The sequence below is a fragment of the Emys orbicularis genome, chromosome 7, assembly GCF_028017835.1.
Source record: "Emys orbicularis isolate rEmyOrb1 chromosome 7, rEmyOrb1.hap1, whole genome shotgun sequence".
Taxonomy (NCBI): Eukaryota; Metazoa; Chordata; order Testudines; family Emydidae; genus Emys; species Emys orbicularis.
In genome coordinates, this window is record NC_088689.1 from 67,661,706 (window position 1) to 67,680,085 (window position 18,380).

General features: G+C 47.5%; 1 protein-coding gene across 1 annotated transcript in view; it reads left to right on the forward strand.

Annotated features, from left to right (window-relative positions):
- The first annotated feature begins 7,634 nt into the window (after nucleotides 1–7,634).
- Nucleotides 7,635–18,380, forward strand: part of LOC135881817 (erlin-1-like) — a 50,624-nt gene continuing 39,878 nt past the window's right edge. Inside the window, exons 1-2 of the mRNA XM_065408527.1 lie at nucleotides 7,635–7,917; nucleotides 12,980–13,103. Coding sequence (XP_065264599.1) covers nucleotides 7,635–7,917; nucleotides 12,980–13,103 — 407 coding nt within the window. The remainder of the gene's footprint in view (nucleotides 7,918–12,979; nucleotides 13,104–18,380) is intronic.

The following is an 18,380-nucleotide window of genomic DNA, read 5'->3' on the forward strand; positions in this document are numbered from 1 at the left end:
ACTACGCGGATCCGTGACGACAAGTATTTTGTTCTCGCTGCCTTACCGTACCTGAGCCCTTCTGTTCGGTGGTTGGCTGGTAGGAGGTGGAAGCGAGCGGCGTTAGCTGCGCGTGCGTGGGAGCGACGTGTCCGGTGGCTCGTGAGGGGCGGCGCTGAGTAGGTACGGGGGGCGGGCGGCAGAGAGACCCCCTCACGCCACATGCCTGGCTTGGGGAGCGCGCTGTCCCTACGGCTCGCCACGGGCCCGGGCTGCTGCTGGGGAGGCGGCAGAGCCCCCCACTGCATGCCTGGCCGGGCAGCCGCTGCTCCGGGGCGGGGCCGGGGGCTCCTCGCTGCGGCCCGGAGCGTTCCCGGCGGGCCTCTGGCTGGGCTTGCTGGGACACGGCTCCGGAGGAGCGAGGGACCTGCTGCGCTGGGGAAGGGCCGCTCGGCAGCAGCCTGCTCCTGGGCTGGTGTTGAAAGCGGCAGGACCGTTTCTTTCCGCTTCAGAAAGCGAGCCCGAGGCGGAGCGGGCCGGTGTCAGGCGGGCGCTATAACGTGCTGCTGCCTCACCCGTTAGTGCTGAGGGCACGTAACGCTGCGCTGAGACCCCCGCGGCTGGCTGGGGCTGGACCCCGGGCCCAAGGACCTTGCGAGCGGGGAGCCTCCGAGCATAGACACCGCAATAAAACAGCTGTTTAGCTTGAGGTCCACGAGCCGGAGTCAGCTGGTACGGGCCAGCCGCGGGTGTCTGATCTCAGTGTAGACATGTCCTAAGAGCCCACGTAGAACAGACCCAAACAGCAGGTAAAGCAGCTCTTCCTTACAGGGCCTGGTGCATGTTTTCAGGAGAGGCTGGGTGATGTGAGGTAAATGGATGAATGTTCACGTTGCATTGCAGGATGTACAAGAGCAGTACTTGATGTTCTCCAGAGTTTTAGTAGGTCGTGTGGAGAAACTCCCAGACTCTGATTTGCAGCAGGTGGGGTGACTAAAGCAGCCATCCAGACTCCTGGCTGCTGAGGTCTGTGTTTAGGAAGTGCATCTGAGTTTATTCTCGCTGGGGCATTTTTAATCATGATGAAGAGTATGGTGGTGTGTGCTGTGTGAAAAAGTGTGAGCATATTAATAGTAAGAGCTCTTTAATCTCCCACAAGCTGAAGGTGAAATGTCCTAGGGGACATGTTCTGGTATGGCTGTCTATTGGTGCTTGCTGAGACAGGCAATCATTACACCAGTTTCTTGATAACCTCATTTGTCAGCTGTGGGTTTCTTAGGCTGACTCTAGTGAACACAGACACATTCTATCCTAAGCTGCTGTGGTTTTGGGCTCTCTTCCCCTGTGAATAATTTCACTGCTGCCTATAGTTCTGAGCAGCCACAGGGAGACTTACCCAGAAACTTGATAACTTCATTCTGCGGCTGCTTAGCAAAATTCTGAGCAGCAGCTGCAGAAGTCCTAATGCTGTCTTGTCTGCAGATACAGGAAGACAAGACTATGCATTAGTTACACCTGAGTCTTTGCAATCTCAGCCAGTAGAAATGTCACTCTTTCAAACAAAGGAAAAGCATAGGTTCTGCAAAAATTGAGGACTAGCTTCTCTCCTTCCCACCCTAAACACTCAGAAGTGGGAAGCTTTGGGTTCTCTGCCATTCCTCTAGCGGCCCTTTGGTCTCTACCACTCTTCTGATTTGCACCAAGCTAGTCATCACAGCTAGTCAGATTTGCACCAAGCTAGTCAGTCAGGAAAGGACTAGCTTGTCCCAGATTGTTCTAGGACAGGGATCTCAAACTCAAATCACCATGAGGGCCACAGGAGGACTAGTACATTGGCCTGAGGGCCGCATCACTGAAACCTTTTCATACAATGATACAAAAGTATAGTCAAAAATGAAAAAAATGAAGAGTAATATAGTATGCTATTAGAAGTCAGTGTATTAACTTTTTAAAAACTGTAATGCGAAGAGGGGTTTTAATAAAATGTAAACACCTATAACTATTCCTTATGTGGTCAGTAACACTGATGATGATCTACACCAAAGGTGGGCAAACTACGGCCCACCAGCCACATTCAGCCCGTGGGACTCTCCTGCCCGGCCCCTGAGATCCTGGCCTGGGAGGCTAGCCCCCGGCCCCTCCCCTGCTGTTCCCCCTCCCCCACAGCCTCAGCTCACTGCAGCGCTGGTGCAACACTCTGGGCGGTGGGGCTGCGAGCTCCTGGGGCAGCACAGCTGCAGAGCTGCAGCCTGACCTGGTGCTCTGTGCTGCGCGGTGGTGTGGCTGCCTGTGCTGGTGCTCTGGGCGGCGCGGCTGTAGCGCTGCCAGCCCCCTGTGCTCCAGGCAACGCGGTAAGGGGGCAGGGGAGTTAGGGGTGGTGGTTGGGGGCGGAGGTGTGGATAGGGAGTGGGGCAGTCAGAGGGCGGGGAACATGGGGGCAGGGGTCCCGGAGGGGCAGTCAGGATGGGGCAGTGGGGGGCAGGCAGGGAGAAGGGGTGGTTGGATGGGGCAGAGGTCCCGGGGGGGCAGTCAGGAATGAGAGGAAGGGTTGGATGGGGCAGTCAGGGGCAGGGGTTCCAGGTGCAGTCAGGGAGAAGGGGTGGCTGGATGGGGCAGAGGTCCCGGGGGGGGGAGGGCAGTCAGGAATGAGAGGAGGGGTTGGATGGGGCAGCGGGGGACGGTTGGGGGTGGGGGCGAGAAGCGGGAGGGGGTCAGATAGGGGGTGTTGGCTGGGCCACACCTGACTGTTTGGGGAGGCACAGCTCTCCATATAATTTTGGAAACCCGATGTGGCCCCCCTCAGGCCAAAAAGTTTGCCTGCCCCTGATCTACACTAAGAGTCTATCAACATAGATGTAATGGCAGGAACTTTTTAAAGTAACTATTCATACAAAATACGTTGCCACTTTTAACAAACATTCTTCCCCAGTAGATTAAGCAAGACATCAAAGAGCTGAGGCTGTACTTTCTGATCAAAGTCCTGCTCCCTACCCCAAGTAAACAAGGCCATATCTCAGCCACTTTTGTGCCTGTTTGAGGGAAGGGCAGATTGTGTCTAGAATATTTTTTTACGATGGGAAAAAGTCTTAACAGTCCCATAACTCAGGAGCTCAAGGGAGTTTTCTCTAAGTATTAAAATCCTGTTTGGGAAGAGATGACACGTGACAAATTTCACTCCCAAATGTGGAAGTTTTGGAATAGCCTAGTGTGTGAGTTCTCACCTTTTGTGCATACCCCCGTTATGACGGGTGCGCAAACTATGGCCCTTGGGCCACATCCGGCCCATGAGACCATTTAATCTGGCCCTCAGCTCCCACCGGGGAGCAGGGTTGGGGGCTTGCCCCGCTCCATGTAGCTTCCAGGAAGCAGTCAGCATGATCCCCCTCCGGCTCCTATGTAGTACGTGGAGGCATGGCCAGGCGGCTCTGCACGCTGCCCCATCTTCAGATGCTGCCCCTGCAGCTCCTATTTGCCATGGTTCCCGACCAGTGGGAGCTGCAGGGGCGGTGCCTGCGGATGGAACAGCGCGCAGATCCGCCTGGCTGCACCATGGAGCCAGAAGGGGGACATGGTTCCGGGAGCTGCTTGCGGTAGGCACCACCTGGAGCCTGCACCCCTGAGCCCGCCCCGCACCCCAATCCCCTGCCACAGCCCTGATCCCCCTCCTGCCCTCTGAACACATTGGTCCTAACCCGGAGCACCCTCCTGCACCCCAAGCCCCTCATCCCTGGCCCCATCCTGGAGCCTTCACACCCCTCAGAGCCCAGCTGTGGGGCCTTCCCCAGCCCAGACACACTCACCTCCTACCCAGGGATCCAGAGGAGAAACAGCCTGATACTGGGTCCTGGGCTTGCACAGAGTTTCCTGTGTGCCACCGCCTCCTTTCTTCAGGGCATGCTGGGAACTGCAGCTGCTGGGAACCCTCCAGTCCACTCCACCTTCCCCCAGCCTTGTCTTCTATTTGTAAGCTGGGCTCTGCCGGGTCCAGCGGCCCCTGATGGCAGCCAACATCTCTGCAGCCCGTTTCTGTGGGGAAAAAAGGAAATTCTACACACACAACATTAATTTCTGCAAAATTCTGCCTTGCGCAGTGGTGTAGAATTCCCCCAGGAGTAAAGTCAGATCCAGTGTGAAAATTGCTATGTTCCTAAAAAAAAAAGTGCAATCTTAAATTTGCTGGGTGAAGAAGGGGGGTGGGGGGAGTGTTAACCCTTTTTTAGCTGTTTAGAAGTGTTTAATTGCAAATTTTGGGTCTTTGCTATCCATTTTTATCTGGAGAGCCAGTAGGGTTGTGGTACTGTGTGAAGGAAGCAATTCCTGAGTCAACCGAGAGGAAAGGGTTTTTAGTCAGTTTATCTAAAATTGTAATTAAACTCATATTTAACTGAAATGTCTGACAAACAGTTGAGAAGGAAGATATCTGAAGATCTGCCTTTTCTGCTTAGGGCGGAGAACTCTTTTTCCAGTTCTTTGGCTCTTTAAGGAGACACCTTCATCAAAAGCAGAAAGTGAAACCTTGTGATTTCTAAAGGTAAAACAAGCACTGCATCTGCCTTTTGAGGGGAGAGAAGAAAATATATGTACAGTATAAAGAAGCAAAAAAGGCATAAATTAGGTGACTTACATTTTTTGCAGATCACCTTAAATTATAGGTTTGACTGAGTGTCTGCAGTAGCAAAATAAGAACAGCTTGCTGAGGACAGCTGTACACTCCTTCCTACATTCAAAGGCTTTTACTTGGCTGTTTACAGGTTTCAGAAGTTGCAGTAAAATTAATGGCCAAGTTCATTTAATGTGGAGGCCAAGATACTTGACAAACCAATTAAGTACTGAACCCTTGATTCTTCTGTCACTTTGCCACTGTAACTTCCAGTTCCCTGGAGAATTAAAAGGGGTGCTGCGAGGCACACAAACAGATTTTTATTTAATTTCCGTATTTGTTACTAATAACATCTTATCTGACAGAATTTGAAAATCATATTCACTGCATATGACTGCTTAGACAATAAAAATGGGCAAGTCGGTTTCTAATCTGTGCCCACACTGCATTTGGCCATGAATCTGCAATGTTCAGGCTACAAATGCTGCAGAACGTTTTGTGTTCCTTTAAAAAAGCTTTTGTGAGAATAGAAGAGGGGAAAGGTTTCCATGGAAACATTTCTGTTGATGGGAGGCCCTTTTTAAACTAGATTTATTTTCAGAACCTAAACCTAAGTTGATTTTTGCAGTGTCATTCTAGGCCCATCTACGCCACAAGTTCAGCCGTATCACATGGAACCACTTAACATACTGTTGTGTCCCCAGTCATGGTTAGAGTATGACTTTGGTGTTGAAACAGGACCTTAAAAGGATACAGTCACCAATGGTTCCTGTGGCTGAGGTGTTCCTTTAGGTAGCCAGGTGTTTCTGTGGAGGAGTTTTGAAGGCAGGACCCATTGATGTGACTCCTTATTTAAACTGAGCCAGTGCAGGAGCCAGGCTCCAGAGTGATGTCCTTCTGAGTGTTTGTGTTGCTAAGAAGGTGAGCTGCTGCAGTTTGAACCAGCTGGAGCCTTATGTCGGTGAATTCATTTCTAAATACATTGCTGCGGTAATCTAGTTGAAAGGTCACAAATGCTCAGGTCACTTGTGGCTGGGCCTGAGTCTGACAAGCTGAGACAAGCGTAGATGGAAGAGGATCTTTCCGCAGCCAGAGATTTATGATGGGTCCAGGATTGTGTCTATAGACTTAACTATCTGAGGAGAGGTAATATGCTGGTAGCAAGTTCTTTGAAGCATTTTACTCCACCAGTATTGCATCCATCCAAACCAGGTGTAGTTTCATCATCTTCTCTTCATCCGGCACTATGTTTCCTTCAGTATTTGGATAGCTGGGTATTATCCATGTATTGCTGAGTCCATGAGGCCCTATGATTTTACCTACTGGCTCCGTGCAACCCATCTATCAATAGTATGGATCCCTATGGTACTCCATAAGAGTGGGCTCTGGAGATGAAAGACAGTTTCCCATCATGACGCTTGTGGTTTGGTCTAAAAGGAAGGTTTGGAATGGTTTTTTTTGGTGTGCTGTTGCACGCCTCTGCTGCGTCTCTGAGACAGGACAGCTGCATTCTATGACTGACAGTATACAAGCATGTCCACAGCATCAGCTCTGTCATGCCTTGGCCTGAAGCTTTATTGGGAGAGATCCAGGATATTGGCAGTGGAGTGGGAGGCAGCTCTTTACTCAGAAATGGGAGGTTGGACACTGAGCATTGGGTAATGAGATTGGTTGCGTGGAATAATAGTTTCTTAAGTACTGGTTGCTTTTGGAATCCTTTCTGAGGGACGGTAGAATTTGCTCCCCAGAAAAGATTTGGTTGTCATATGATTTCCTGCAGAGCTTCTGGGACTTCCTTTTGGGCCAGTTTGAGAGGAAGGATATTGTGTTATTGGGCCTGTGTTTTGTGACTGTTTCCTGACACTAATTACTCAAAACTTTAATGTGGATTGAGCACATAGTTAGGGGTCCTATCTACACAACAAAATGCAGCCATGCTTTAGCCATGTTGTCAAGTATCAGAGGGGTAGCCGTGTTAGTCTGAATCTGTAAAAAGCAACAGAGGGTCCTGTGGCACCTTTAAGACTAACAGAAGTATTGGGAGCATAAGCTTTCGTGGGTAAGAACCTCACTTCTTCAGATGCATCTGAAGAAGTGAGGTTCTTACCCACGAAAGCTTATGCTCCCAATACTTCTGTTAGTCTTAAAGGTGCCACAGGACCCTCTGTTGCCTTTTAGCCATGTTGTCATTCTTTGATGTGCCTGTCTGTATTTCTAGCACAAATGGGAAGCCACTTTTGTCCTTTTTGTGTGTGTGTGTGTGTGTGTGTGTGTGTGTGTGCAGCTATTTATGCCACTGAAACTCAAGAACCTTGCTCACTTAAATATACTCCAGGGACTATATTAAGCTTTTAATAGATTTTTAATACCAGAAGCGATTCATGATAATCTAGTCTGACTTCCTGAATAATGCAATTCATGGAGCCTAGTGACTCCTGTATCTTAGGCCTTGTCTACACTGGCAAGTTTCTGCACAGCAAAGCAGCTTTCTGCGGTGTAATTCCGGAGGTATACACACTGCCAAGCCACTTAGTGTGCAGAAACTGCGCAGTTGCGATGCTGTAAAAAAACCACTCCGATGAGAGGCGTACAGCTTTCTGCGCCGGGGCTACAGAGCTGCGGTGCCAGTGTAGACACCCTGGTTGATTACAGCACTGCAATTGGCCTCCAGGAGGTGTCCCACAATGCCTGTTCTTGCCTTTCTGGTCATCGGTTTGAACTCTACTGCCTTGCCTTCAGGTGACCAGCTGTGAGCCCCACCCCTTGAATTCCTTGGAATTTTGAAAGTCCCCTTCCTGTTTGCTTGGTGACGCATGCAATAGTCTCTTGGAGCAATGCCGAGCTTCTGGACCTCATCAGCATTTGGGGAGAGGAGGCTGTCCAGTCCCAGCTGTGCTCCAACTGTAGGAATTATATCGCCTACAGGCAGATTTCACGATGCGTGACAGAAAGGGGCCATGACCGGGACACACTGCAGTGCAGAGTCAAAATGAAGGAGCTGTGGAACCCCTACCACAAGGCGCATGAGGCAAACCGCTGCTCCGGTGCGGCGCTCATGAGCTGCCGATTCTACAAAGAGCTGGACGCAATACTCGGTGGCGACCCCACCTCCACTGCGAAGGCCACAATGGATACTTTGGTGGCTCACGTGCCAGTCGAGAGTGGACCGAGCCAGGAGGAGGAAATCTTGGATGAGGATGCGGAGGGGGACCCAGAGGCAGAGCTTGACTCGGAGGTCAGAGCTGCATGCAGCCAGGAGCTCTTTTCTACCCTGGAGGAGGCTAGCCAGTCACAGCTGTCGGAGCTTGGCGAAGATCAAACAGGAGAGGAGGCCCCTGGTAAGTGGCTTTGATTTTGGGAATTGCTGAAGTGAGTTGTTGGAGGCAGGAGGGTTGCAGAAAGCAGGCTTGTGTCTGTATAATGCACGTACCACCATATGCCTAGTCTGAGCAGCGGAACAGGGTGTTGATTGACACCCTCACTTCACGGGAATCTGCCTCAGAGATCTCCAGGAAACTCTGATGGAGATACTGGGCAATCTGCTGCCGCAGGTTCTTTGGCAGAGTTGGTTTGTTTCTTGCCCCATTAAGGGTAACTTTCCTGTGCCACTCTGCCGTCACTGGGGGGGGAGCGACCAATGCTGCACACAGGGCGGAAGCTGCAGTCTTGGAGAAGACCCTCCCTTGATTCCCTGCTCATCCTCAGCAGCGAGATATCTTCTGTACTGAACACAGCCTGTGGAAAATGTGGGAACAATAATGATTATAAGGCCCCCACTACAGTGCTGGCTCTCCCCAAGAGCCATCAGCCCAGTGTACAGTATGGTCCTGGAACACTGATTTCATGATGCACTCCGCTGCCAAAAAACAAGAATTGAAGGAGTGGCAGGACAGCGAGAAGAGGGACCGAAAGGAGAACGCAGCGCGCCAGAATGAGGCCACAAAGCGACTTTTAAACGTTATGGAGCGCCAAGCGGACACGCTCCAGGCACTACTAGCATTGCAAACCAAGCAGCTCCGCACCCGCCCTCCCCTGCAGCCACTGTCACAAAACTCTTTCCCATGCGCCCCCCAGACACTGCCAACGACACTCTTATCAACCTCCTGGCTCCAGTCTGTACCCGCTGCTTTCCACTCCTGCCCCGTCACAGTCCAGCCTTGCGGACTCCCAGTACCCACTGCACTCCCTCTGCGGTTTAGCTCTGCTGAAATCGGTACCCGCTGCACTGTACTCCAAAGGACAAGGTTGCATGTGATACCCGGACATATAGAAATCTTTAACCATCCTGGGACCCCACCTCCTCCTGGGACCCTCCCTTCCCCCATCCCCCACAGTGCTGATGTGTTTTTTTGTTTGTCTCTCTCCTCTGGTGGTTGTTTTTTAAGAAAATAATTGTTTTGGTTTGAAAGCCATCTTTATTCCATTAATTGAAAGCAAACAGAGCCCTGCAAAGCAACAGGCAATTTTTTTAAACCTTCATAGTGCATCGTCTGCACCAGTCACAATCACCTCCTAGCATTACAAGCACTGCACTCCCAAGTATAGCAACAAATATTAGTGGCTTTCAGCTTCAGATTGCTGCCTCAAGGATCCCTGATCCTTATGGCCCCATGCTGCGCCCCTCTAATAGCCCTAGACTCTGGCTGTTCAAATTCAGCCTCCAGGCACTGAGCCTCAGCAGTCCAGCCCTGAGTGAAGCTTTCACCCTTCCCTTCACAAATATTATGGCGCGTACAGCACATGGCTGTAAGCATAAGAATTTTATCGGCCAGGTCCAGCCTCCTATATAGACAGTACCAGCAGGCCTTTAAACGGCCAAAAGCACACTCAACAGTCATTCTGCACTTGCTCAGCCTCTTGTTGAACCGCTTCTTGCTGCTGCCAAGGTTCCCCGTGTATGGTTCCATGAGCCACGGCATTAAGGGGCAGGCAGGGTCTCCCAGGATCACAATGGGCATTTTGACTTTCCCTACAGTGATCTTCTGGTCCGGGAAGAAAGTCCCTGCTTGCAGCTTCCTGAACAGGCCAGTGTTCCGAAAGATGCGTACGTTATGCACCTCAGCCTGTGTTAATGTCTGTGAAACGCCCACGGTGATCCACAAGCACCTGGAGAACCATAGAGAAATACTCCTTCAGATTAATGTATTTGGTGGCTAGATGGTCTGCTACCAGAATTGGAATATGCTTGCCATCTATTGCTCCTCTGCAGTTAGGGAAACCCATTTGTGCAAAGCCATCCACAATGTCATGCATGTTGCCCAGAGTTACGGTCTGTCGGAGCAGGATGAGATTAATGGCCCTGCACACTTCTGTCCAACAGTCAACTTTCCCACTCCGAACTGGTTAGCGACCGATTGGTAGCAGTCTGGAGTAGCCAGCTTCCACAGTGCAATTGTCATGCGCTTCTCCAACGACAGGGGAGCTCTCATTCTCATGTCCTTGCGCCACAGGGTTGGGGCGAGCTCATCTCACAGTCCCATGAGTGTGGCTTTCATCTTGCGAAAGTTCTGCAGCCACTGCTCGTCATCCCAGATGTGCATGATGATGTGAGCCCGAGCTCAAAAGCAGCATTCCACTGTGGTCAGCACCTCCATGAATGCCACAAGCAATCTCCTGTCGTAGCTACTATGCGTGGCGAGATCAATGTCGAACTCTTCTTGCCTTTGTAGTTTAAGGAATAACTCCACTGCCACTCGTGATGTGTTAATGAGAGCGAACAGCGTATTAGTCAACAGTGCGGGATCCATTCCTGCAACCCGAAGAGGCAGAGTGTGCAGTACACAAACCGTTGAAAGATGGTGCCAAATACGGACGGAAGCACAGGGATTGCTGGGATGCGAAGCAGTGTATCACCGGGCATTGGGACAGGACCAGGATGCCCCGCGACCCCCTCCACCTTCCCACAACTCTTAGCGGCAGAAGAGGAAGAGATGCTCTGTGGGATAGCTGCCCAGAGTGCACCATTCTGAATACTGCTGCAAGTGCCGCAAGTGTGAACACGCTATTACGCACACAACAATGGTTTTCTTTCAGCACTCTCTGAGCGGCGATGTAACTCCGGCAGCGTAGACATACCCTAAGACAACAACTTGTATTTGAACTATAACATATCTTCTAGAAATACTCCCAGCCTTGATTAATATTTGTCAAGCAATGGAGAACCCAGCACACTCCTTGGTAACATTTTTCATTTGTTAATTACACTAATTGTTAAACATTTGTGCCTTTTTCCCAGGTTTTCTGACCTGAACTTAGTCATTGGCTCTTGTTTTTCCCTTGTGTGCTAGTTTAAATAGCCCTCCACTGTCAGCTGCCTGTATAGGTAAGTATAGACTGTGATTAAACTTCTTTTTGATAAGATAAATAGATTGAGCTCCTTTAGTCTCTCACTCTCAGGCAGATATTTCAGACACAAAGCATTCTTGTGGCTCTTCTCTGAAATCTCCAGTTTGCCAGCATCTTTCTTGAAATGTGGCATCAGAACTGTCAGAATTGTAAAAGTCTCACCAATGCTGCATACAGACGTCGTATCATCGCCCTACTCCGACTGGCTGTACCCCAATGTATACAGCCACGAATTGCATTTGCTGCCTTAGAGCACTGCACTGGGAGCTCATGCTCAGCTGCTTATTTGCCATGACCACAAGATCCCTTTCAGAATCCTGCCTTCCAGAATCAAGTCTTCATCCTGTACTGTAATCTGCAGTCTCAGTTCCTAGATGTATGAAGTGTTGAAATACATGTGGTACGATTGTACCAAGTTATCTATATTGCCCTGTATAAGTGCTTTATCCTTGTAATTACCACCTGTCAATTTGTCATTTGCAACGGTCGTCAGCAATGGTTTCATATGTCCTTCCAGATCGTTGATAAAGATATTGAATAATGTTGGGGCAAGAACTGATCCCAGTGGAATGTCAATAGAAACGCTGGTCCTGGACAGTGATTCCCCATTAATGATACCTTTTTGCGATCTATTAGTTACCCGCTTTTTAATCCATCTAATCCACTTTTAAGTAGAATGTAATGCAGTTTTAAATCAAATGGTTTCAGAAGACAAAAGTGTATTATGTAGATAGTTATTACTTTCATCAATCAAACTTGTAATGTTGATTAGAATTAATTATATTTCCTTCCTTCAGTTCTTTGATAGTCCTGTATTTCTGGCTAACTGGCTTGTAATTCCTATTCTATCTTAACTACTCTTAAGCCTTGGCGCAGCAGTGGTTTTCTTGCAGGTCTCTGGAACTTCCCCAGTATTCCAAGATTATTAAAATTTAACATTAGTGGGCTGTTACTGTAATGATAGTGAGGGTTGGGCAGGAAAGAAGAAGAGGTTGAAGAATGGCCTGGAGACAGGAGAGTTCTGAGCTGGCACTGTCTAGCTCTGCAGTACGTGCACCACGTGTGGTACATGGGTTGTGATCAGCTGGTGTGTGGGTTGATTAAAAAGAGACTTCAGTCTTTATTCTGAGCTCAGTAACATACGGAATGGCTTAAAGAACATGTGAGAAGCTCCACATGTATATTTAAGATGAGTTAATTTTAAGTTGCTAAGGAAAGCAGAAGGAAATTCAGAGACAAGAACAGAGAATTAATCTACCCTGATCATAATTGACTGCGTGAATTGTGCAGCAGTACTGACAATGTTGCTTTTGAAGTGAGAGCATACAGGGCACTCCCCTTTAATTTCTGTTCAGGGATGGAGAAAATAATGTCTCCATTGCCCACCCCCTCAAAGAACAAGGGGAAAAAAAACCCAAAATCTTGTGACTGGCTAGAGGAGCAGCACTGAAAATACTCCTCCTTCTCCTTTCTAGCTGCTGACCTGAGTGGCTGAAAAGAGGAGGCAGCTGCAGAGCAGCCTTCTGCCATTTGGTGCTGCTGTGTCCTAGGATGCAGATTACAAATATGTGTTGCAATTGCTCTTGAATTTTAGATGTAGTACACAAGGTCTTAAAACATGGAAACAATTGATTTAGCTGGATGGTGCTAAGAAAGCTCGTGCCTCTGAGTTGAGACACCTTAATACAACTGAGTGGGCAAAGCTCTTGTAGTTGGGTCTGTGGAGTACTGGTGAGCCACATGGTACTAGCTCCTTCTCTTCATTTCCAGCTGACAAACCACATTAAATGAAGTTTAAAATATATACAGTACTCTCCTAATATCGTCCATGTAAGTATAGTATTGTCGTGCAATTATGAGCAGGAATGGAAATGGTCTGTGATCGAGAATGGTAGAGGTGTGTCTGAAATGTTCTCTGTGAAGTTGTGGTCTGCATTATAAAAAGGTTTGGGAGCCTCTGCTATTAAGAAAAATCCATAGACGAGAGGGATTAGGGAATCCTTTTCATTCACTGACCGCAACATTGGTGGATGACCATGTGTTTTGTTCCCACAGATGACGTTAGTATGACTATGGCCCAGCCTGGGGCGGTAGTGGCAGCTGCTGCGGGAGTCCTAGTTCTTCTCCTCTACTCCTCCATTCATAAAGTTGATGAGGGCCACCTGGCAGTGTATTACAGGTACTATTCCAATGAGTACATCCAAGGTTCTCAACATTCTGGGTTTAATTCTCTCCATTACAGTTCATCCAAGGAAGGTCTTATGTAAGAGATTGCCCTGCTCCATGTTCTGTGCCTGGGCCTCATCTCAGGATGGGCAGGAGGGCTATTATTGCTGACTAAAGAGGTAAAAAAATTGACAACCTAATAATCATGAGATATTAAAAAAATGATTTCTAGTCTGTCTGGATTTTGAACTCCCCTGTCACCCTAGTGTGCGTGAAATAATTACAGGGTTAAAATTCAGCTTTAAATGCATACAGACAGGCTCTAGCTCCCCAGCTCCCTCCCCCAGTACCCAGAGCCTTTCACGCAGCCCTATATGCTTGCTTCACAACTCCCACACTACTGTGTGCCTAGTCCCCAAGTCCCTCACGTCCCCCTCTACCTAGAGTCCTTCCTGTATCCCCGTGCACCTGATCTGATTCCCCACTCCTTCCTGCACCCCTGTATGCCTGCTTTCCAGCTCCCACCAGGCAGACCTTTCCTGAACCTCTGGGTGCCTGATCCTGAACTCCTCACCCTTCCCTGGGCGCCTGTTCCCTGCCCAGCGCTCTGGCTTAGAGCCCTTCCCCGCTGTTCTGTGTGCCTAGTCCCCACCTTCCACTTTAGGAGACCAGCTCCCAACTATGTCAAAAGGGAGCAGTGGGGGCAAAAAACCTAACTGGCTTCAAGACTGAATTTGATAAGTTTATGGAGGGGTGGTATGATGAGACTGCCTACAATGGCACATAGCCGATCTGTGACTCTTAGCAGCAAATAGCTCCAATGGCTGATGATGGAGCACTAGATGGGGAGGGCTCTCAGTTATTACAGAGAATTCTTTCCCAGGTGTCTGGCTGGTGGGTCTTTCCCACATGCTCAGGGTCTGATTGCCATATTTGGAATTGGGAAGGATTTTCCCCCCAAGTCAGATCGTCAGAGACCCTGATGGATTTTTGCTTTCCTCTGCAGCATAGGGCATGGGTCACTTGTAGGTTTAAACTAGTGTAAATGGTGGATTCTCTTAACTTGAAGTCTTTAAATCATGGTTTGAGGACTTCAGTAACTCAGCCAGAGGTTAGGGGTCTATTGCAGGAGTGAGTGGATCAGGTTTTGTGGCCTGCGATGTGCCTAGGTTTTGTGGCCTAGATGATCATGATGGTCCTGTCTGGCCTTAAAGTTTGAGTCTACACAAGTTGTTTTTTGCCCAAGTTTTTAACTGAGTACGAATGACTGTTGCCCTATTCATGCCAGTTTGCCACAGGTCTTGTCTGCCTTAGGTTTGTAGCTATACTCAATGTGTGTCATGCACTGGGACCGTGACCCGCACTGAACACAGGTGTCCTTAAGGCAGCAACACTGGTGTAAAAAGTCCAGCGTAACCAAGACCTTAATCTGCTGATACTTAAGAATAGGGAATGAAGGAAACAAGTTACTTCGGTCACAATCTAGCCAATTGCTGAACTTTCCATGGGTACTGGCTGATGATAAACTACCTAGAGCAGAGCTCCCCAGACTGCTCTGTGGACTTCTTGCAGGCAGGCCATTGGCTCCTCCTATTCATAGATTCCAAGGCCGGAAGAGACCGTTATGATCTCCTGTATAACGCAGGCCAGAGAACTTCCCCCCAAAATAATTCCTAGAGCAGAGCTTTTGGGGGAGGGGAAATCCAATCTTGATTTTAAAATGATCAGTGATGGAGAATCCACCACGACTCTTGGTAAATTGTTCGAATGGTTAATTACCCTCACTGTTAAATTTTTTTGCCTTTATCGGATCTTATTTGATCTTTCTCTGTTAGATTGAGGAGTTCATTATTATTTGTTCTCCGTATAGTTAGACTGTAATCAAGTCATCCCTTAACCTTCTTTTTGTTAAGCTAAATAGATTGTGTTCCTTGAGTCCATCACTATAAAGGCATATTTTCTAATCCTTTAATCATTCTCGTGGCTCTTCTTTGAATCAATTTATGAACATCTGTCTTGAATTGGACACAGTATTCCAGCATTGGTCATACCAGTGCCAAATACAGAGGTAAAATAACTGCTCTTCTCCTGCTTGAGAGTCCCCTTTTTATACATCCAAGGGTCACGTTAGCCCATTTGACCACACTATTGTACTGGAATCTCATTGTCTTCCTCCCTTCCCCCAAAAAATCTTTTTCAGTCACTGCTTTCCAGGATAGAGTATGGCCGACATTCTTAGTTCCAGGATGTATGCTTTTACATATGTCTCCATTAAAATGCATGTTGCTTGCTTGCTTACTAGGCGATCCAGATCACTCTGAATCAGTGACCTGTCCTCTTCGTTATTTACCACTCCCCCAATTTTTGTGTCATCTGCAAACTTTATCAGTGATTTGTTTTCTTCCAGGTCATTGATAAAAATGTTAAATAGCATAGGGCCAACAACCAATCTCGGCAGGACCCCACTAAAAACACTCCCACTCAATGATGATTCCCCATTTACAATTGCATTTTGAGAACGATCATTTAGTCATCATTTAATCCATTTAACATGTGCCATGTTAATTTTACCTTCTAGTTTATAATCAAAATGTCTTGTGCAACCAAGTCAACAAAAAATATATCAAATTAGTTTGATCTATTTTCCATAAACCCATGTTGATTGGCATTAATTATATCCCTTGACCTTAGTTATGGAGATATACCTATCTCATAGAACTGGAAGGGACCCCGAAAGGTCATAGAGTCCAGCCCCCTGCCTTCACTAGCAAGACCAAGTACTGATTTTTGCCCCAGATCCCTAAGTGGCCCCCTCAAGAATTGAACTCACAACCCTGGGTTTAGCAGGCCAATGTGCAAACCACTGAGCTATCTGTCCCCCCGTTCCTTCTGTGCTGTAGACACATCAGGCAAGTCCAGTTCCTCCATTGATTATGGTAACTTGCTAGTTGTGGCATTTCTTCCTAGGCGATGCCAACACCTTCCTTTTCTTCTATCACTGTCTTCTGCCAATTCTTCCTTGGCCTTACTCACTTTCTCTTTCTTACCACAAGTACCCAATTCAATGCTTGCTTAGCAAGCCTCCTATTTTCCATACAGTTTACATGCCCCAACCACCTGAACTTCTTGTCTTTGGTTATATTTTCTAACATCTCCTGCTTTGTCAGCCCTCTTACTCTTGTGTGAATCGTTCAGTGTCGTTTTCAGCCTTCTGGAATGGACAGCTTCCAATCTCTTTTTGTTAGCCACTGTTATAGGCCAAGTCTCCGCTCCGTATAGCAGCGTGATCCTTACAATTGTACAGTAGAATCTGACCTTTAGTTTGTGCAGATCTCTGTGTGATCAGATGTTCCTCCTTCCAAAAATGGTGTTTGGTTTTCCTAATCTCATATAAATATGATTATTATAGCCACCTGCAGATGTCGTCACTATCCCCAGATAGCAGAACTCTTCTATCTGTTAGATTTCTTTTCCATCCACTTTTGCATTTGTTGCCCAGTTTCCTACCTTCATAGTCTTGGTTTTCTCTGCTTTTACTTTCAATACTTTTTTATTATTATTATTATTATTATTATTATTATTATTTTGGCTTCCTGTTCTGCCCCAGAGGGCATCAAAACAAAGGGCAATCATTCTGTTTTGTGTCGTACTTAGTAAAGCTATGTTGCCTGCAAAGTCAAGGTCTTGTAACCCATCTCCACTAATCCATTATATACTGTCCACCATGCTGCTTGTTGCCCACATCATCACCCAGTCTATTGCTAATGCTAAGAAGATTGGTGATAACACACACCCTTGTCTAACTCCAGTCACAGTATTGAACCTCTCACCCAGGCCTGTAACTGATCTTACTGTGCATCTGTTTCCATAGCTTGTCTGGTCTCCCATTGCTCCTAGCAATATTCCACAGGGTCTCTGTGAACCCTATTGGATGTTTTCTTAAAGACGAGAAAGTTGAGTAAGGTGGGTTCTTGCCATGCAGTAGTTTTTCCAATGATCCGTTGAAGAGTGAATGCCTGTTCCCAATGTGATGTACATCGATAGAACTTACCCTGTTAATTATATTATTCTCCTTTAATTCTTTATTAATTGAGTGCTGTATCAGCAGCTACATTATCTTGCCTGGGATCAATGCCAGACTGCTAGGCCTATAATTACCCAGGTTCTCTTGTTTACGTTTTTGAATATTGGTACATTAACTTTCTTCCGGAACTTTCCCAGTATTCCAAGATTTATTAAAAACCAACATTAATGGTCCAGCGAGCTCCTTAGCCAGCTCTTTTAAAATGTTAAGATGCGTGTTACGTGGACCTGCTGATTTAAAAAGGTCTAACCTTAGTAGCTGCTGTTTAACATCCTCCTACTTGTTTCCAGTTGCTAAATACCACTAACATAAGTTAAATGTACATTATTTTCCTATTATATTTTTCCACATAAGCAATTGCTGTAGATGCCACAGAGATTTTATGCGATTGTGGTTGAGAATAGATGACCAGCGGACAGTCTCTCTTCTAAGATATGGGTGACCCCAGGACACTGTTTGGAGCCCTCAGTCCAAACAGTACTAAATGCAGAAACCAATGGCAGTGTAATTGTTACATTCCCCAGCATTTATGGAATGCAGAAACGAAATCTCACAGCCTCCTTCACTTGGCCATGGTTCTCACCTTGCAGGCTTTGCTTTTCTCTTTAACATACACAAATGGTATATTGAACTGCACCCTAACCAGATAAGCAGGAAATATAAGATCTGGGCTATGCTGCCCTTGGAACTGTCCCTTTTCCATTAAATAAATCATAAATATAATTGGGGTATTTCCCAGGTCAGCAAGCACAATGATGAATTCATTGTCACTTGGGGTATGTCTACACAGTAATTAAAAACCCACAGCTGGCCTGTGTCAGCTGACTCTGGCTCACAGAGCTCAAGCTATGGGGCTGTTTAATTGTGGTGTAGACATTAGGGCTTGGGCTGGAGCCCAGATTCTGGGACCCACAAGAGGGGAGGGTCCCTGAGCCTGATCACCACAGGGTATTGAGTGCTAAAGTGTTCACTGATGTAATAGGGAAGAACAGTTCCCTTGACTGCAGGAATCATTGGGTGAGATTCTCTGGTCTGTGATACACAGGAAGTCAGACTAGGTGATCTAATGGTTCCTTCTGGCCCTAACATCATCTTGACCTTCAGTTATTACATGCTCCGCACAGTGGACAAAACATCTGTTGCGTTGGGAGAGATCAGTGAAGAATTGAAGGTTTTTTTGCAGCCCCTCCAAAATGCGAGGGTCAA